General features: G+C 58.6%; 1 protein-coding gene across 1 annotated transcript in view; it reads left to right on the forward strand.

The window, feature by feature from the left end:
* LOC111149138 (sortilin related VPS10 domain containing receptor 2) overlaps nt 1-18,212 on the forward strand; it is a 461,286-nt gene that overhangs the window by 431,695 nt on the left and 11,379 nt on the right. The window contains 8 exon segments of the mRNA XM_022506082.1: nt 1,657-1,748; nt 2,691-2,798; nt 8,652-8,772; nt 9,478-9,611; nt 10,316-10,444; nt 12,605-12,776; nt 17,185-17,371; nt 17,662-17,795. Coding sequence (XP_022361790.1) covers nt 1,657-1,748; nt 2,691-2,798; nt 8,652-8,772; nt 9,478-9,611; nt 10,316-10,444; nt 12,605-12,776; nt 17,185-17,371; nt 17,662-17,795 — 1,077 coding nt within the window.

Consider the following 18,212-nt stretch of genomic DNA (forward strand, 5'->3'; position numbering starts at 1 on the left):
ACGCAGACTATGAAGGATGTAATAACACGTGTCTGAGAGGAGAGCTTTCAGAATATGAATTACAGATGACTGCGTGTATACTGCTCAATGGACATAAGCTTTGAAAACACGAGTTTCCTAGAATGATAAAAAACAAAACAAAACAAAACAACAACAACAAAAAACAAACCAGAAGACATTCAGAAGCCCGGGGGGTAGGGAGTGGGGAGAAATGGGGACGGGAGGCCCCCTGCTCCTGGGCCCTGTTGCCGGGGGCTGATGAGCCACAGAACGACCCCGTTGGTTGGGGGTCAGACCCCCGTGCCCCCTCTTGCAGAGTCCCAGGCTTATGGGAGTGGAGTCGCTCTGGGGGGTGTCCAGGGGTAGCTTGGAGACACCCCATCTTTGGGGTGAGGGGACATGGTCAATGCTGTCTGTCCTCCGGGGAGGAGCCCCCAGCCGCTTGCACACAGAGTTGCACCAGCGGGTATGAGGCCTGGGCCCGGGGTAGAAGCTGCTCCTGCTCTGGGACAGCCAGGCCCCGAGAACCCACAGATAGTGGTTTCATGACCACATCCCGCTGCTCCATGGCCTGAGCACCCCAGGAAGATAGTGGAGTAGGCCCCCCACAGAGCAAGAAGCTGGGTGCCCATGGTGCCAGCAGAGGCTTCTGCAAGTTCAGAGTGACAGGACCAGTGCCCCCGGGGAGACAGCTGTGTTTGCAGTGAGAGGCCCCCAGTACAACCTGAGGACCCAGCGTGGTTCTGCTGCCGTGCCTGGCAGCCCGGGGGTCCCAGAGAGGAGGCTCCTTGAATAGTCCCTGGAACAGGGAGCTCTCTCTCTCCTGGAGGAGAAGCCCGGCTGCTTGGGAATTCAGTTTCCTCGGGTGGGCCTCTGTCCCTCTGGCCTGTTTCCCCCCAGCGCCCCAGGATTCTTGGAGCCCAGACGTTCATCTCTGTCTCTGGTTTCCAGCACCCAGACGGAGAGGACCTGGAGCACTGAGCCCAAGGCCACCAGAGGTGTCTCCTCCTATGTGAACCCTGTCCGGGCCGCTTGACTTTTGTCACCTGGAGACTTAGTGATGACTTATCCATTAATGCCCTTACGCATTCATTCATTCATCCCTGCACATGCTCCCTGAGCACAGGCCCCCTCACCTCTGAACTGAGCCGTGCTGGGCCATAAAGAGGACCCAGAGGCAGGCCCCACCTGGGAGGAGCTCCCTGGCTGGAGGTGACAAGGACAAACAGTGTAGTAAGTGTCCCAGCTTGGGGCCCAGAGGCAATCCCCGCCCAGCCTGGCTTCAGGGAGGGCTTCCTGGAGGAGGTGGCACATCTGCTGGGGATTACTGTCAAATAGAGGTTTGCCAAACTCCCTGATCTTTTTCTTGCCTTCACGCCATCCACCGTATTGGTGCGCGAGCCCTTCCTGTGCCCAGGCTGCCTGAGGTGTTTATTCCCAACGTTCTCGCCTCAGTGGTCTCTTTCAATCATCCCTCACGCACGGAGTCTGGATGGCGTGGGAGAGCATGTGGAGGGCCTGGGGGACGCAGGGAACCCTCGGGCCGGCCCTGCCTTAGGGAGCTGGCATCTGCTGGTGACCCCCAGCCTGTGCATTGACAGCTCTGCCCCCAGAGAGAGTGACCTGCCCCCGGGGTGTCACCCACCCCCTCTGCAGGTGTTCGAGGAGGAGCACCACGTCCTCTACCTGGACCATGGCGGCGTGATTGCAGCTATCAAGGACACCTCCATCCCCTTGAAGATCCTCAAGTAACGCCACAGGGGCCCAGCATGGGGGGTGGTAGCAGGGCCAGGCACTGGGACACAGGGAAACAGGGAATAGCAACGCAGCATGGTCTGGGGGGCTGGAGGGAGGGCTTCCCAGAGGAGGTGACGTGCAAGCATCCACATGAGTTAGTCAAGCGGAGGAGGTAGGGCCAGGCAAGGAAGCCAGCTGGATGTGCCCAGGTGAGAGGGCGTTTGGATCAGCTTCAGACCTCTGAAGGGCGCTTGTGGGGGACTGAGGGCAGATGTGAACTCTGGACTCAGAAGTCAGAGGACGCCTGGGTGGCTCAGTTGGTTAGGCACCTGCCTTCAGTTCAGGTCATGATCCTGGAGTCCCAGGATCGAGTCCCACATTGGGCTCCCTGCTTAACGGGGAGTCTGCTTCTCCCTCTGAGCCTCCCCTGCCTCATGCTCTCTCTCTCTCTGTCCCTCATTCTCTCTGTCAAATAAATAAATAAATAAATAAATAAATAAATAAAATCTTAAAAAAAAAAGAAGAAGAAGAAGGCAGAGGTGGGGGAGCTGCCAGGAAGTCAATATCACTTTAGTCTGAAAGAGTTTTCTGCACTGCAAGCTTATGACACCATGATACAATGCTTTGGGAGGTAGTAAGCTTCTGTCCCTGGCCTGGCAACCCTGGGCTGGGCTCAGGCATCACGTGGGGCTGTCCTGGATGTTCCAAGACCCTGATAACTGCCATCCACGGGCTGTAAAGCAGCTTCATGGTACTCAGACAACACGCGTGGAACTTCTTGGCCATAGTGTTACTAAGGAGATGCGGAGGCCACTTGGTGCTGGTGGGTGGCTGCTGTGATCCCACAGCCCCTTAGCTGGGCAGTGCTCGCCTTGGGGCTCAGGCAGGGCTGGATCCAGGGACAGGGGCCGTGCTCCCGCCTGCCTACGGTGGTGATTCCCCACTCTCTGCAGGTTCAGCGTGGACGAGGGCCTGACCTGGAGCACGCACAACTTCACCAGCACCTCTGTGTTTGTGGACGGGCTGCTGAGTGAGCCGGGGGATGAGACGCTGGTCATGACGTGAGTGCCACAGGAAGGGGACAGGCAGATGGCCTTGCTGCTCTGGGGTGCGCTCAGCGCTGGCCTTCCCACCTCCCTCCCCGTCCTCCTCTCCTCTCCAACCTCACGCCTGCCTCCTCCTGTCTCCCTGTCCCCTGCCCGCCCCGCCCCCAGGGACGTCTGTCCCCTGCCCAGGACCGCCTGGGTGGTGAGGGCTGGAACCAGGTCAAGGGCAGCTCCGGTCCACTGCTCCAAGCTGCCTTCGGAGCTATCATCCTCATCATCGCCATTATTATTATGAGCTCCTGGCACCCCAAAGGGCTCCCAGGCCCACTGTGCAGGGAGGACCCAACACACACATGGGCCCATGTGGGGCAGAACCAGGCTGTGGCCAGGGGCAGGCTGGGCTCTGGGGCTGCAGCTCTGGGCTCTGAGGCCTTTTGCCAACCCGCAGGGGGTGCCAGACCTTACTCCGGGCCAAACTCTGCCCTGGGCACGGTGAAGAGGGGTGCAGGGGCAGCCCTGTTCTGATATGAGAGAGCAGAGCTTGACTGCCCTCCACACGCCCTCAGATGCCAGCGAGAGGGGCTCCAGCTCTAGAAGTCTCTTCTAGGGCAACCGCCCTCCTGGGGACTTGTTCAGGTCGATCCAAACACTGGGGTGGGGCCTGAGACTCTGCATTTCTAACAGCCCCCCGATTCTCGGTATGCCTGGCCACGCTTGACATAACCTGCTTTTACTGATGACACCTGTCCTGGGGGGACCACGTTCCCCAGAACGCACAGCGACCCGGAACCTGCGACTTTATTTGGAAGCAGGGTCTTTGCAGATGTCAGGAGGTCACACTACACTGGGGGGAGGGATGCAGACAGACCCACGGGCACACAGTGACCCAAGGCGGACACAGGGCGGGGGGGGGGGCGTGGGAGCCATAATCCCAGGACTGCCCGGAGCCCTGGGAGCTGGAAGAAGCAGGAGGGACCCTCCCCTAGAGCCCGCGGACGGGGTCCCACACTGTGAACACCTACGTTTCAAATTCATGGCTTCCAGGACGGGGAGAAAATAAGCTTCTGTTACTCACGGCCCTCAGTTTGTGGAAATGGTTGGGGCAGCCCTGGAAGCTCTCGCAGGGCCCTGCAACCTTTCCCTGCTCCGCTCAGGGCGAGGGGCTGCGGGTCGTGGACGGGGCGCCTCCACTGAGACCTCCGACTCACTGCATGCAGTCCGCCTCCTTGCGTTCTCTTTCTCTGGGTGGACGGGGCCGAAGCTTCCCCAAGGCCCAGAGAGTTGGGGGAAGTGTAGCGCCTCCTCCTGCTGACCGGGCCCCCTGAGCTCCACACCTCGGAGACCACGGAGGCCAGCTCTTCTCCAGTCTTTCCAGCATGGCCCGCCATGTGCCGCGCTCTGTTCTGGGCACCAAGGATCCCGAGGACTCCCAGAGCTGGCTGTCCGGTGGGCAGACGTCGAATTTAAGTAGAGAGTAGCCCCCTTTCTCACTAGTGTGAACGATGCCGGTGTCCCAGGGCCAGCTGTTGGGGTGGGGAAGGGCCGTGCTGGGGCCTGGCATGTGTTGGGCATCTTGGGGCAGCTGACCTTGAACTGGGATGGGGTGGATAAGACACAGGTTCAAGGACGGGCTGTGGGTAGGGAAGGAGTCAAGTGCTTCCCCCACGTTAGGATTTGGATGGCCCACTGCTCTGCCTGGCTCCGTGTTTCCTGGAACCGACAGGCCTGGCCAGGAGAGCAGCCGGCAGCAGGACCCCTATCCCCATGGGTGTAGCCTGGGGGGGCCATGTGCCCTGCGGCGGGCCGGCTTTATTGCCTGGTTAGAGAACAATTCACGTGTTGTGTGCCCTCCAGCTTCCAGGGGGCCTCCAAGCCGGACCTCCACTGCCCTGCAGAGGCCTACATGGATGAACCCCCAACCTTAGACCCAAAATAGCAAAAAACCGCCCAGCACAGACAGTACTGCCTGCCCGCCCGGGTCTCCCTCCGCTCTGAGCAGGGCCAGGCTGTCCCTCCGTTAGCAGGGAGACTGGGGGAAGGGAGCCCTGAGCTCCTTTGCTACCTGGGGGGTGTGGCTGGGAGCACGGGCCTGGACAGTCCCCCACCACTGACCACTGTGGACCACCCCACTTCTGCGCCCACGTCCCAGGCTTCTGGGAGCTGCGGATGGCATGGGTCAGGACAGGAAGCAGTGAGTGTGGGCTCCTCGCTTGGATGCTTGAGATGATCGGGGTAGGCAGCCATCTGAATTCCTGGCAAGTGGAAATCCAGCACATGACCTCTTGTCGGTGGGGGAGGTGTGGAGGGTGGACCTTTCCTGTCACCAGGACAGAGGCGGCGTGGTGCCCTCCCAGCCTCTTGAGCAGTGTGACCCCTTGGCAAGGGCTCTGGGGACGCCTTGCTGAGCACCCGCTGCCTGTTTACGTCATGTCCTTTTGTCCTCATAAGAAATGTCCACGGAAGGAGGTGTCGTTCACCTCACTTTTGTAGGTGTTTAAATCTCAGTAGTTTGGCACCGAGGGAGTGGCAGGCAAGGGGCCCCTGTCACCTCAGCTCTGCCTGGTCCTCTGAGCTGGAGGTGACCCTGTGATGTGTCCTGAAGACCCTGGCTGGGGTGCTTCCCCGAACACCCAGCCACCTCCATGCCCCCGCCTGGGGACGTGATATGTTCTCTGTGGCCCCGCGTATCTGTGCTTTCGCAGGCTCAGGTCTGGGTTGGGGGAGTGTGTCCTTCTAGGGCCGCAGCAAGGTGTCAGCCTGTGTGGGAAGCGGAGGGAGGGCTCCAGCCTGGGGTCCAACGCAGTGTTCTCCATCTGGGGTGTGACGAGAAGGCTGGTGTCTGCCTCGCAAAAATGCCAGTGCTGAGGGTGGCAAGCCTGCCAGGCCAGAGGCCTCAGTTTCCCCAGCTGAGAAATGGGGACACTTTCGATTGTAGAACGTTGGGCTTGGTGCTTCAGGACACCAAGCCCCTGGTCCCACGTGTCACAGCACCAGGACCGGGTTTGGTCACAGAAACAACCCTATTTTTCGTCTCTTGGCCACAGACAGTGTTTGATCCCCAGAATGCCAATGGCCAAATTCACAGGCAGGTGCTATAACTTGTTAAGGAGGAGGGTTCCTCCCTCAAGGAGCCACATTTCCACACGCTTTCCTAATGCCAGCTGACACGGGCCAGTCATATGGCACAAGAGGGAATGCATGGGAACCTGAGAGCAAACGCGTATGTCTCTGGGCTGTGGGAGCGTCCTCGCTGGGACCTGGCATCCTCCCCCGAGCCCTTGCTCCTTCTTTTCTCCCTCTCTGTATCTGTGTCTCTCTCTCCCTCTCCATGTCTCTGTCTCTCCCCTGCTGTCCTGTTTCCTACAGTTGAGAACATTTTCTCAGGTGACTTTTTTACCCAGATCTACCCAAAGTTCATGTCCCAGCTGCCCGCCACTGCCGCCTTTCTGGACGTGTCCCCCCCCAGCTGGCTCCCCATTGCCCACCCACCACTCCCCGCGCCCAGGGCCGGGGGGCTGTTTACAGGGCGGGGGGGGGGTGCTTCTGGCCCACATTGCCCCACGTGGCCCCTTCTCTCCTATTAACCGTGAGGCAATTCACGGGCTGCCTTGGGCTTGTTCATCCTAAAACTCAGAACGAACCGGGTGACAGATATTTCTGCGTTTCAGCTGCGGCTCTGGGAGCCCTGCCTGGACCTGACTATGGAGATCAACCCAACCAGCCTCTTTGGGATCAGGGTGGGAGCACAGTGAGGCTGAGACTTTCCTGGCCGGGGACAATGCTCTGTGACGGTCTCGCCCCGCCAGCACTAACCGTGCTTCCCCAGCACCTCGCCCCAGCCCCAGCGGCCGACAGCGCTCCTCTGGGCAGTGGCCTTGGCTGTGCCATCCTCTTGCCAGCCTCAGTTTCCTTGTCTGTAAAGTGGGAATGACAGCAGTATATTCCTCACAGTTTGGAAAAGGAGAAGATGAGATGCTGAGCCAGCACCTCGCACGCGGTCAGTAGGTCGTGCCAGCTGTGCACTTGCTGTTCTCAGGATAACGTGGCTTTCAGGAGGGAGACAGGCCCACTCGGCATCAGGGGGTGCCATGAGTGCTCCATAGAGAGTGTCCCTATTGAGATAGGATCCCTACACTCTGTTTCCGTAAAGCCTAGCAGGCTTCGTTTAGGAGACGGGAGACAAGGCTGACCATAGGGGCGGGTCAAGGCTGGGACAAAGGGAGGCTCAGGGGCCTCAAGGACCTGAGGAGGCCCTCGGCCAGCCTGCAGAGCTGGGGGCTTTCATCTGCAAAATAAAGACAGTAGTATCTACTTCAAGGCCTGTTTTGGGGAGCAGAGGAATTGCTTCGTGTGCATGTGGGTGAAGCCCCTGGTGTGTGCCTGCGTACCACACAAACCATTGCCAATCCACCAGCAGTCCTGAAAGGCCAGAGCTATGGTCTCCACTCTAAAGCCAAGGAAATGGGTACACAGAGAGAATGAACCTACCCAAGGTCACAGATGCAGGAAACGGGGCATTGATCCAGGCCTGCCCAGCACAGGGCTGCCCTGTGAGAGCAAAACTCTTCGATATCAGCCTCAGACCTTCAGAGCCAGCCGTCAGGTCCCCAAGAAGATATTGAAGACACTTCTCACCTACCATCCTAGAATGGGGTTAGGATCCTTCCAGGTCATGATTGTCCTTCCCCAAGTATCCTGTCCCTGTCAACCTGCTTGGAAGGGGATCTAATACAACAAGGTGTATCACCTCCGCCACCCAGATGCTCAGCCTCTGGTGATATATCCCAAATGCGGCAGGTTGGACGGGGGAAGGACCCAAGGAATGCAGGCTAGGCCCCTCTTCCGTGGTGGTCTTTGGAGCCCCTGAAATAGCAGTCCTTGAAGAAAGGAAGGGATCTGGATACATGGTAGGTGCTCAGCAGACTGCTACAGGCTGAGGGAGAGGAAATGGTCCAAGCAAGCTGTGTGATCTAGGGCAAGTTACTCAACCTCTCTGTGCCTCAGTCTTCCTTTCTGTGAAATAGGGGTGGACTCGTCTCACGAGGCTGTGGTAAGGATTAGACCAGACAGCATAGGAGGGACCCCTAGCACACCATGGGTACCCCGTACTCAGCTGGCTTTTTAAGAGCACCCATGGTGCCATTGCCCTGCTGTCTCCACTCGCCAAGGCTGGGGCCACATGATGAACAGGAGGTGAGCACGAGGCTGGGGGGGTCTTCCCATCCTACGGTGACCCCTTATGGTGGCTTGTTACCTTTCCTTGGATGGCTGGTTGCACCTGGAAAAAACAGCCTGTGGCCCAGCTTTGCAGAGTTAGGTGTCCATGGCTCAGGTCCCTGGCACGGTGACCTCGGTATCTGCGGACAGACCCCCCCACACACACCGTGAGACCGGCCTGGGTGTCTGCGGGTTAGACCCCCGGTATGGTGATGCCAACAGAGGCAAGAGAAGCACTCTGCATCCAGCTGACCCCTGTCATTTGGTGGAACAGAAGAAAGGACCGTGGAAGGCCAAAGAAGGGCCCAGATGGCCGCTGAGGGGCCCAGGCGGCTGCTGGGGGCCCCGGGCTCCTGACACGACTGTGTCCACTTCCTCGTCCACTGAGGGGAACCGTGGGGGTGACCTCCACCTGTGCCGTCCACGAGCCACAGACAGCGTGTGACCCTTGTGGGGACACTGGGGGCACCACCACCAGGAACACAGGCCTGCAGACGGCTGTGTACGGTGCTGGCTGGGACTCTGGGAGAGTGCAGGAGAGCTGTCACTGGGCCCGCAAGCGGAGGACCCTGAGGCCCCGAGGGGAAGTGGTTCCCACTGTGATGTGGGCCGGGCTAAGGTGATTTCCCTTCCCTCTTCCTCCCTCCCCAGCGTCTTCGGCCACATCAGCTTCCGCTCCGACTGGGAGCTGGTGAAGGTGGACTTCCGGCCCTCATTCTCCAGGCAGTGCAGTGAGGAGGACTATGGCTCCTGGGACCTGACCGACCTGAAGGTGGGCCAGGGCCCGGGGCTCGGGCTGGGGCAGGAGGTGGCCTCCTCTGCCCGTGCACCCCCGTCCTGCGTGGCACTGGGAGCCTCACCTCCAACAGGCCCCCAGAACCCCAGCAGCCCTGAGATACGCAATTCTTCGGTTGGATTTTCTGGCCCTCTCTTGGTGCATCTGTTGCTCTGAGTGTTCAGGGACACGGGGCCACAGGCTGTGACCCCACTGCGCAGTCCAGTGTCCTTGGGGTCCGGGACTTGGGACATGGTGGGTGGGTAGCACGGGGCCTGTATCATAGATTACCAAACACCCCGGGGAGGGGGCAGTCTGGGGCATCCCCACCCTGTAAGCTCAAACACATAGATGTTTCTAGAACAAAAGGTAGACTAGTCACACTAAGTGAAATAGGTAAGGGCTGAAGCGGCAGCAGCACAGTGAACCCTCAGGCCCAGGGGAAGAGTGTACACAATGGGTGCTAAATGGATGCTTGTGGGTCAGGATAGGAGAGAGGCTGCCCCCGCTTGACATCAGGCACACCACTTCTGCTCTGGCCCTCAATTTCCCCATCTGGGATAGGAAACTCACCCCTGTCCCCCATGGCTGCCTGGGTGTTGAGACTCAGCTGTTTTCTGGGGACGGGCATGAACAGTAGTCCAAGCCACTGGAGGGCAATGGCCCTTCTCGGCCGGTCCTCACCCCGCGTTCCCATGGCAGGGCGACCGCTGCATCATGGGCCAGCAGAGAAGTTTCCGGAAGAGAAAGTCCACGTCCTGGTGCATCAAGGGGCGGAGCTTCACGTCGGCGCTTGAGTCCCGGGTGTGCAGGTGCCGGGAGTCGGACTTCCTCTGGTGAGGAACGCGCTAGCGGCTGGGCTCTCCGGCACCCTGAGCAGCTTCACACGACCTGGTAGCTACGGGTCTGAGACTCAGTCCTCCCACAACCTTACTCTGTGCCTTAGAGCCAGGCGGGAAGCCCAGCTGTGTTCCCGGGAGGAGCGCGGGGAACTCAAGGGCGTGCGGCCCCCACCCACCACAGTGACCCGCTCACAGCGGGAAGGGCCCTAGGAACCGGGGAGGGGTCCCCGGGCACAAACGGTGCCCATCCAGCCCTTCTGCGAGTTCCAGAGCCTGGTTCACGAAGACTCTGGCCGCCTGCCTCCCTGGCCACCCTCAACCCTTGCTCTCCTGCTCCCTGTCATGTGCCTAACACCTCCACCTGTACCTCCCTCACCGGCATTGACGGGGCTCCTTGTGCAGTGCTCCTCCCCTGTCTTCCCCTGGCTGTCCACTGTGCTTCCTTTGAGATTCAGTGCACCTCGTCCAGGCAGCCCTCCAGGACGCCTAGGCTGGGCTCAGTGCTCTTCTGGATGTTCCTAGAACTCCCTCTGCAACGCTTCTTACCTGGAATATAATCCTAATTTCCAGGCTGGGTAGGGCTATGTGTCCCCACAAATGGGTATATTGCAGACCCTTGTGGTGCGGACCCCCGCCCGCCCCTGACCGCTCCCATCCCCACCCAAGCCTGTCTCCTGAACCCTTCTCCTCTCCTCCAGCGACTACGGATTTGAGCGCTCCCCCTCCTTGGAGTCTGAGGCCAACAATTGCTTTGCCAGCTTCTGGTTTAACCCCCTGTCCCCACCAGACGACTGTGTCCTGGGCCAGACCTACAGCAGCAGCCTCGGGTGAGTGTGGCACGGCCTCCTCGCGGTGCTGCAGGGGCAGAGCAGCGGGAAGAGAGGTCAGCCGGGGCTGCCCTATTGGCTGGGCCCCTGGGTCACCCTGGGCACCGGCCCTGCAGGGGCTCTATCTGCACCCACATGGGCAGCATCAGGGACAGAAGGTGCTTTGAGATGTCTCTGAACAGAGAACGAAAGCGTCGGGTACATGAAACTGTGAGCCTGTGGCTTCAGGAGGTCCTGAGGCGCTCTACTTTAAGGTCTCTGTTTCACTTTGAGGCAGTTTTGGGAGGGAAGAAAATGTCAGTGGACTTATTACAAAATCCCCATTACCTCCTCTGGGGAAGGGGCAGGGGCAGAACTTGAGGAAGCAGGATCAGATGTTGTAGGTTTTGGCCTTAGCAATGTAAGTTCTATCATCCATTGATCCGTCTATCCATCTTCCTTCCATCCATCATTCACCCATCATCCCTCCCTCCCTCCATCCATCCTTCTGTCATTCGCCCATCATCTATCCATCCATCTATTCAACATTCCATCCATCATCCATCCATCCATCCATCCTTCACCTGTGTTCCCTCCCTCCCTCCCTCCCTCCATCCTTCCTTCCATTCATCCATCCATCCATCCATCCATTCTTCTGTCATTCACCCATCATCTATCCATCCATCCATCCATCTATCCATCCAACATTCCATCCATTATTAACCCATCATTCATCTATCCATCATTCACCCATCATCCCTCTCTCCCTCTATCCAACCATCCATCCATCCATCCAACATTCCATCCATCTTTAACCCATCATCCATCCATCCTTCCATCATTCACCCATCATCCCTCCCTTCATCCTTCCCTCCCTCCCTCCTTTATCCTTCCATCCAACATTCACCCATTACCCATCCATCCATCATCCATCCATTCCCCTTCCATCAATCAATCCATCCATCTCTCTTCCATCTATCATTCACCCATCATCCGTCCAGTTAGCAGCCACAGCCGCCTCTCTTGTGCACCCACTAGGGCTTGGCAAGCAGGGACTCTTGCAGGAGTATCAGAGCTGGGGCCCACATCACGGATGAAGGATTGCGTGTCATACCATGTGACATTCTGGGCATCAAGGCGCCCGGGGGGTGGGGGGGGTAGCTCCTAGACTCTATATTCTTCTGAATTAATCTGATGTGTTTGTGTGATAAACCCCTGAATGTGTGTCTCAGTGGTTGAGTTCTGGGCGCAGGAGGGGGCACCAGGCTCAGGGAGGGGGACAGAGCCAGGCTCTTGGGCCATGATGCTAGTTTTATGGACCCAGGGTCCTGGTGTAGCCCGAGGGAGCTTCACAATCAGCAAGTCAGGTGATGCCACTCTAGGCATGGTTCGCCCGGGGTCTCCTAACATGTTCATCAGAGCCCATGGTCTCTGGCCCCCAACCCTTGTCCAGCCTCCTCCCAGTCCTGTTCTCTACTCTGGCTCCAGCTGCCCATCCCAGGACCTTTGCCCATGCCAGTCCTGCTGCCTGGGTGCCCTTCCCTGTCTTGCTTACCCTTCCAACTTCTGCCGAAAGCTGCTCTCTTGGGGACCAGTTCCCAGAGCTCATGGGTGGTGATTTTACCTTGAGGGAGGTAGTGTGGCGCAGTCTGCCACTCCCACTGGGCGGTCCGCCCAGCAAGTGCAGGGGCTATACGGTCCGCCCATCCCCCAGCAAATACACTATATGAAGGAGGCACTGGGTCAGGTGTCCTCTAACGGGATGGTGAGGGAGGGAGCCCCGAGGGGGTGCGGCAGCGTCAAGGCCACGACCGAGCCCCGGCCTCTCTTGGGTGCACTTCTCTGCAAGGCCCCAGCATCAGGACTGTGCCCAGTCACACCCTTGGCTGCAACGACAACAGGTGTTGAGGTTGTCACAAGTCCTGTGGCCACACAGGGAATCGGCCAGCGCCAGAGCTGACCCCACCCTTGCTGGCTGCCCCCCGCCACGCCTGGCCTCTCAGCTGTGACACAGGGCAGCAATGGCCCTCGATGGGGCCGAGAGGAGGCCGGGAGGCCAGAGGAAGCCACCAGTGAGAGCCACACCTCGCCACCAGTGAGGCCCCGCCAAGCCGTGGGGCCCGTGCCCTCCCCCCACCATCCCACCATGGGTGCAGACCCTGACCATCCCTGTGGCCACAGGTACCGGAAGGTGGTGTCCAACGTGTGCGAGGGCGGCGTGGACCCCCGGCAGAGCCCCACGCAGCTGCAGTGTCCGCTCATGCGGCCCCGGGGCCTGCAGGTCAGCATCCGCGGCGAGGCCGTGTCCGTGCGGCCTGGAGAGGACGTCCTGTTTGTGGTGCGGCAGGAGCAGGTGAGCGCAGCGTGCTATCCACCTGGGGCCACTCCCACCAGACAAGCAGGGGAGATGTGTGTGTGTGTGGGGGGTGTCCCTTCCGCCTACGGGTGCTTTGGAGCAGAATCTTCTAGGCGGGCCTTTTCCGAGCTGAGAGGTAAGAGGGGGCTGGAAGCCCCTCCCCAGGCCCCAGGCAGTAGGGAGAGGATGGGAACCAGACTGCTGAGGACTGTGAAATATGGGGGGTCACTGGGCCGCCGGCACACACGGCGGGGACCCTTCTGTGCATGGCAGACTGTTTACTGGACTCTGAGGCTTCCGAGATGTGCTCATTCCTGTGGGTGGCAATTTGTTAAACCTCTAATTATATTGATTTAATTAATCTGGAATTTTAAGAAAAGCAGAAAATTTAAAAAGCAAAACAAAACTATTATTTATAATCCCAGAACCAAAGATAAATCCTGTAGGTAGATGATATTGTATGGATTTAATTCTATATCATATATACAAATATGTAAACTCCCTCCCTGTGTTCTCTCTTTTCCTCTTTAGTATAAGTGTTACATATTCTTCTGCCTTAAAAAAGAATTTATACTCATGGTGGAACATTGGAAAAACACCCAAAATGTCAAGAATATAAATATCCCCCAAAACCCTGTTCCCCCCGCAAAGGTAACAACTGCGAGGTTTTGTATTTTCTTCTAGCCTCTTAAAATTAATATACAGCATGCTTATTTTTCTGATTATAAAAGCAGCAAACTCCCTGTAGAGCATCCAAAAACAGAAATCAGAAAAACTTGCCAAGAGGCAGGAAATTCAAAGTGACAGAATCTCACAGAGGAGATGCCATTCCCACCCCCAGGGAGATCCACCCCCGGAACGCTGTCCGCACACGCGGCTCCGTTGGGCACCTAGATCTTTGGTTAACTAATACACTGAATGAAGCGAGTTCGGCTTTATAACTGTGTGTGTGTGTGGTTTAGCACATGTCCTTCCAAATATGGTGCCCAGGTGATGACAGAAGTCTCTGGTGTCCAATGTGTGCAGATGGGGAAACTGAGGCCAGAGGGCACAGAGCTGTATGTGTGAGAGCCCATGTGCCATGCTGGGGAAACCCCGGCTCGGAGAGGTACAGTGACTCCCTCGAGGCCATGCAGTATCAGGTGACAGAGCTCCACATGGGCAGCACCTGGTCTGTGGTCCCCAGACTTGGGCCGGGCCCGGGGCAGGTCCCAGATCCCACCTGCTTCCAGGCCCTGTGCTGATGAGTCTGGTCCTGAGATTCATGCTCAGGGCCTCGGGGGTGGCCCCAGGGTGGGGGTCAGGCATCTGTCACAGCAGCATCTTGATGTGGCGGGAGGACAATGCCCCCTCCCCGGGTGGGACCCCTGGACCCTCAGAGTGGACCCAACAACTGCCCAAGTTCTAGCACAGACTTCCAGGAAAAATGGCTGTTTGCTGCCCCCTAGAGCCTTCCATCTGGGCAATGCGGTCATGTTGGCTGATTCCCCGGCTAGAGCCAGGCCACGCCAGGCTGATCAGCCCCGCTGCCCAGTGGTCCCCAGCCTTGCTGCATGGGGTCGCTGGCGTGACCGAAAGGTGTCCTTGCAAGAGAGGTCTCCCGGCGCACTCCCCTATGTGGAGGGGCCGCTGACTTCCTCCTGGAGGCGGTGGGGGAGTGTGGGAGCTTGGTGGGGGTGGACATGTACTCACACCTGCTCATACACACTCAGTTCTCACACACTGACCACAGGAACTTGCACATGCCTTCCCCACGTGTTCACACAGTCGTAACCAGTCACACAGACACTTCTTCACGCTGACATGCAAGTCACACCCACCTGCCCTCCTGCACGGGCCAAGCTGCCTGCGGAACTAGCTGGGTCTGGGGCCGGGGCCAAGTTCTGCAAGCATCCGAGACTTAGAAGTAAGAGCTGATAGAGATCCCAGAAGTAGACGCGCACAGAAGCATGAGTGGAAGTGTCCCAGGGGAGGGAGGACGGTCCTCAGCAAACAGACCGCCAGCAAAAACGAGCCTCAGCTGGAACCTGACGCCTGATACCAGATCGTCTCAGGATGGACCACGGAGGTCAACAGAATGTGAAAAACTAGCCGTCCTTTGGGAAAAAGATAGAAAATATGCAGATCCAGGGCCAGGCCAAGGGTTCGTAGATTGGATGCCAAAAGCATCATCCCTAAAGGAAATTTAGTGAATCAGACTTTGAGTGAGACGCCCGTGTGCTGAGGAAAGCCCCGTAGAGAAGGTGAAAAGGGAGCTGTGGAGGAAATACGTGCCCAGCACGCATCCAGCGAACGCTGGGAACTAGAACACAGAGAGTAGGAAGAAAACGCTCCAGTTAGGAAACGGGTCAAGGACATGGAGGGACAGTTCATCGCAGATGAGGAGCAGGTGACTGGGGAGCCCACAAATGTCGTTCAGCTTCACTGGCCGTTAGGGGAGTGTGACTCTAACCCCGATGACAGGGCCCTGAAGGTCTAGGAGAGTAGCCCAAGTAAGACACAGCGACACCACCAAGCACTGGTGAGGGTGCGGAGAAGCTGGGCTCCTCGTACTCGGCGACTGAGAGCAGAGGATGGGACCACCACACTGGAAAACCGGAGGACAGTTTCTTAGAAAACTGAACACGCAACCAAACTGTGACTCAGCACGTGTGCTCCTGGGCATGTGTCTTGGAGAAATGAAGGCCTGTGTCCATGCAGGACCCTGCACGTGAATGTTCCTGGTAGCTTTCTGGCCAGAGAGCCGAATGTGGGAACACCCAGACGTCTTCTGAGGGGCGTCTGCCTGAACAGTGGCAGCGGCCGCTGCGTGGGACACAACTCCGCGGTGAGAAGGAGCAGATTAGACATGTTATGACCCGGGTGGGGCTCCGGAGAATTGAACTGAAGGAGAAAGAGGCAACCCCAGCGAGTCTATGCTGTCAGATTCCGTTTATGGGATGTTCTCGAGATGACAGCATTACAGAAATGGAGGACAGAGGAGTCGGGGGCATGACGGTGGGGGCCGGCGGTGGCTCAGCGGCTCTGCACCCTGACATTCTGGTTTCGATGGGCATTTGCTCCGGGCATGCGGTACGGGGCACACGGGCTGTCTTGGTTCCTACAAACTACATGGACACTGGCAGTTGTCTCGGGACAAGATGTCCACATCTCCTTGACGTGCACAAGGTGCAGCAGTGTGCAGGACGGGGTTACGGGGATGGGTCTCCTTGTCTATGGCCGTGGCTGCTGGACTCTGTTCTGATCGTGGGCAAATATGACAAGTTATGTTAACGAAGTAAAATGTTTAAATCATTCAGTGGGCACCCGTAGGTGGCCTGCAGGCAGGAACATGGGGTCCCGAGGCACACAGTGACGCCTTGTGCACCTGGGAGCCACGGGGCTTCCCAGGTACGTCTGGCTTGCAGGTGGTGGGCACCAAGCCCCTGCCCCACCCCCCCCCCCCGAGCAAGGCGGGCGTGAGATCCCGCTCCCCTGGTCCCCGTGAGCCCGCGTGTCCACAGGAGCCCTGGACGGTGAGCCGATCTGCCCCGCGGTTCTTGCCCAGCACATGGGAACAATCGGATGGCACGTAAGCTGTTGTCCCAAGTCACGTGTGCTGCAGGCACAAAACCCCATGGGCTTCTCTCCCAGTTTCAAAGGCTGGAAGCCCGAAATCAAGGCATAGGCAGAGCTGGGCTCCCACTGGAGGCTCTGGGGAGGGATTCTTCCCTGTCTCATCGGTTTCTGGGGCGCTGGTATCCCTGGCTGTGGCTCTGTCTCCACGGACTCTCCCCCGTCCCGTCATCATGTGGCCGTCTCATCTGGGTCCCAAGCCCCCACCTCTGCTTGTAAAGATGTGGCCACTGGCTGGGGACCCGTCTCTACTTCGGCGTGACCTCATCTTAACTAATCGCTTCTACAAAGACCCTATTTCTGAATAAGGTCCCATTCTGAGCTCCCCCGGGGGACGTGGATTTGGGAGCATAGACCCTGTTCAACCAGCCACCGTATTTGTGGAACAAGTTGAGTGAATGTAATTTATGGGAAAGATTTCAAGGCTCCACAGGCGTAGAATGAGGGGATCATAAGCAGTCAGCGTGAATCCTGTGTCACTCTGGGTCAGCAGGAGATGATTTGGGGGGTGTTCCTGCAGGGGTAGGACGGCAGGAAGGGGTGATGGGGCAGGGGAGAGGGGCAGAGGTAAAGTGCGAGAACTCTTTCTTGACACCCAGTGGAGAAAGATACTGTTTCCGTTTCCTTCCCTGGATTTCCTGCGCCTCAGCCCATGCCAGGTGGCAGGTGTAGCTTCTGGGGCCCCCAGGACCCGCGCCCTTTGAGGGGAGGAGGGACGGGATGGATGCAAGCTGCTGCTGACCCCTTGGCTGTGCCATCCTTCCGAGTGGCCTCGCGGGATTTCCTGCAGGGTGACGTCCTGACCACCAAGTACCAGGTGGACCTGGGGGATGGCTTCAAGGCCGTGTACATGAACCTGACACTGACTGAGGACCCCATCCGGCACCGCTACGAGAGCCCCGGCGTCTACCGCGTGTCTGTCAGGGCAGAGAACGTGGCTGGGCATGACGAGGCCGTGCTCTTTGTCCAGGTCAACTGTAAGTCAGCAGCCCCTTTGAGGCCCAGAGTCCCCCCACTTCCCGGGGCAGAGAGAGAACCTAGGCCCCAGGGGCATGCAGGGAGTCCTCTGGGGCGGCAACAGGACCCCAGTCTGGTGAGCCCGTGGACGGGGAGCAGGCAGGCAGGCTCAAGTCCATGCCCTTGGCGGTGTGTGCGGTGGTAGGGTGGGGGTGATGAAGGAGGAAGTGATGAAGGTGACCAAGAAGCCCCCTCTGAAATAGCCAGGGCCTCGGTGTCCCCTAACCCCGGGCTTTCCCGCGACCTGCAGCCCCCCTACAGGCCCTCCACCTTGACGTGGTTCCTGTGGTCGGCGTCGACCAGGAGGTGAACCTCACGGCTGTGCTGCTGCCCCTGAATCCCAAGCTCACTGTGTTCTACTGGTGGATCGGCCATAGCCTGCAGGTGCGCGGACCCCCAGGGCGGCCCCTGCTCAGAGCGGGGGGCCGGGACAGAAGGACACAGGGTATGACTGTGCGGAGCTGACACGAGCACAGCCTGGCCTTTCTCCCAGAGCCGCTGAGCGGGTCTGGCCATGTCTGCATCTGCCAGCTGCGGAAGAAGGCAGGCTGGCCCCTGCCTTTTCCTGGGGAAAGAGATGTAAACAAAGCAGGTGACCTGAGCTGTGATGAGGATCACGGGAAGGGGACTGGGGGGGTGCTGTGAGTGCCAGGGAAGATCGGCCGTTTCTAGTCTGGGTGTTGGGTGTGGTCAGGGAAGGCTTCATGGAGGAGGGGACCCTTGGGGCTGGACTGGATGTCAGAGGCCTCACCCAGAGCCCTAAATTGTGTCTGGAAGCAGTGGGGAGCCACAGACAATGGC

The sequence above is a fragment of the Enhydra lutris genome, unplaced genomic scaffold (genome assembly GCF_002288905.1).
Source record: "Enhydra lutris kenyoni isolate GAN:26980312 unplaced genomic scaffold, ASM228890v2 scaffoldscaffold21, whole genome shotgun sequence".
In the NCBI taxonomy this organism is placed as follows: Eukaryota; Metazoa; Chordata; class Mammalia; order Carnivora; family Mustelidae; genus Enhydra; species Enhydra lutris.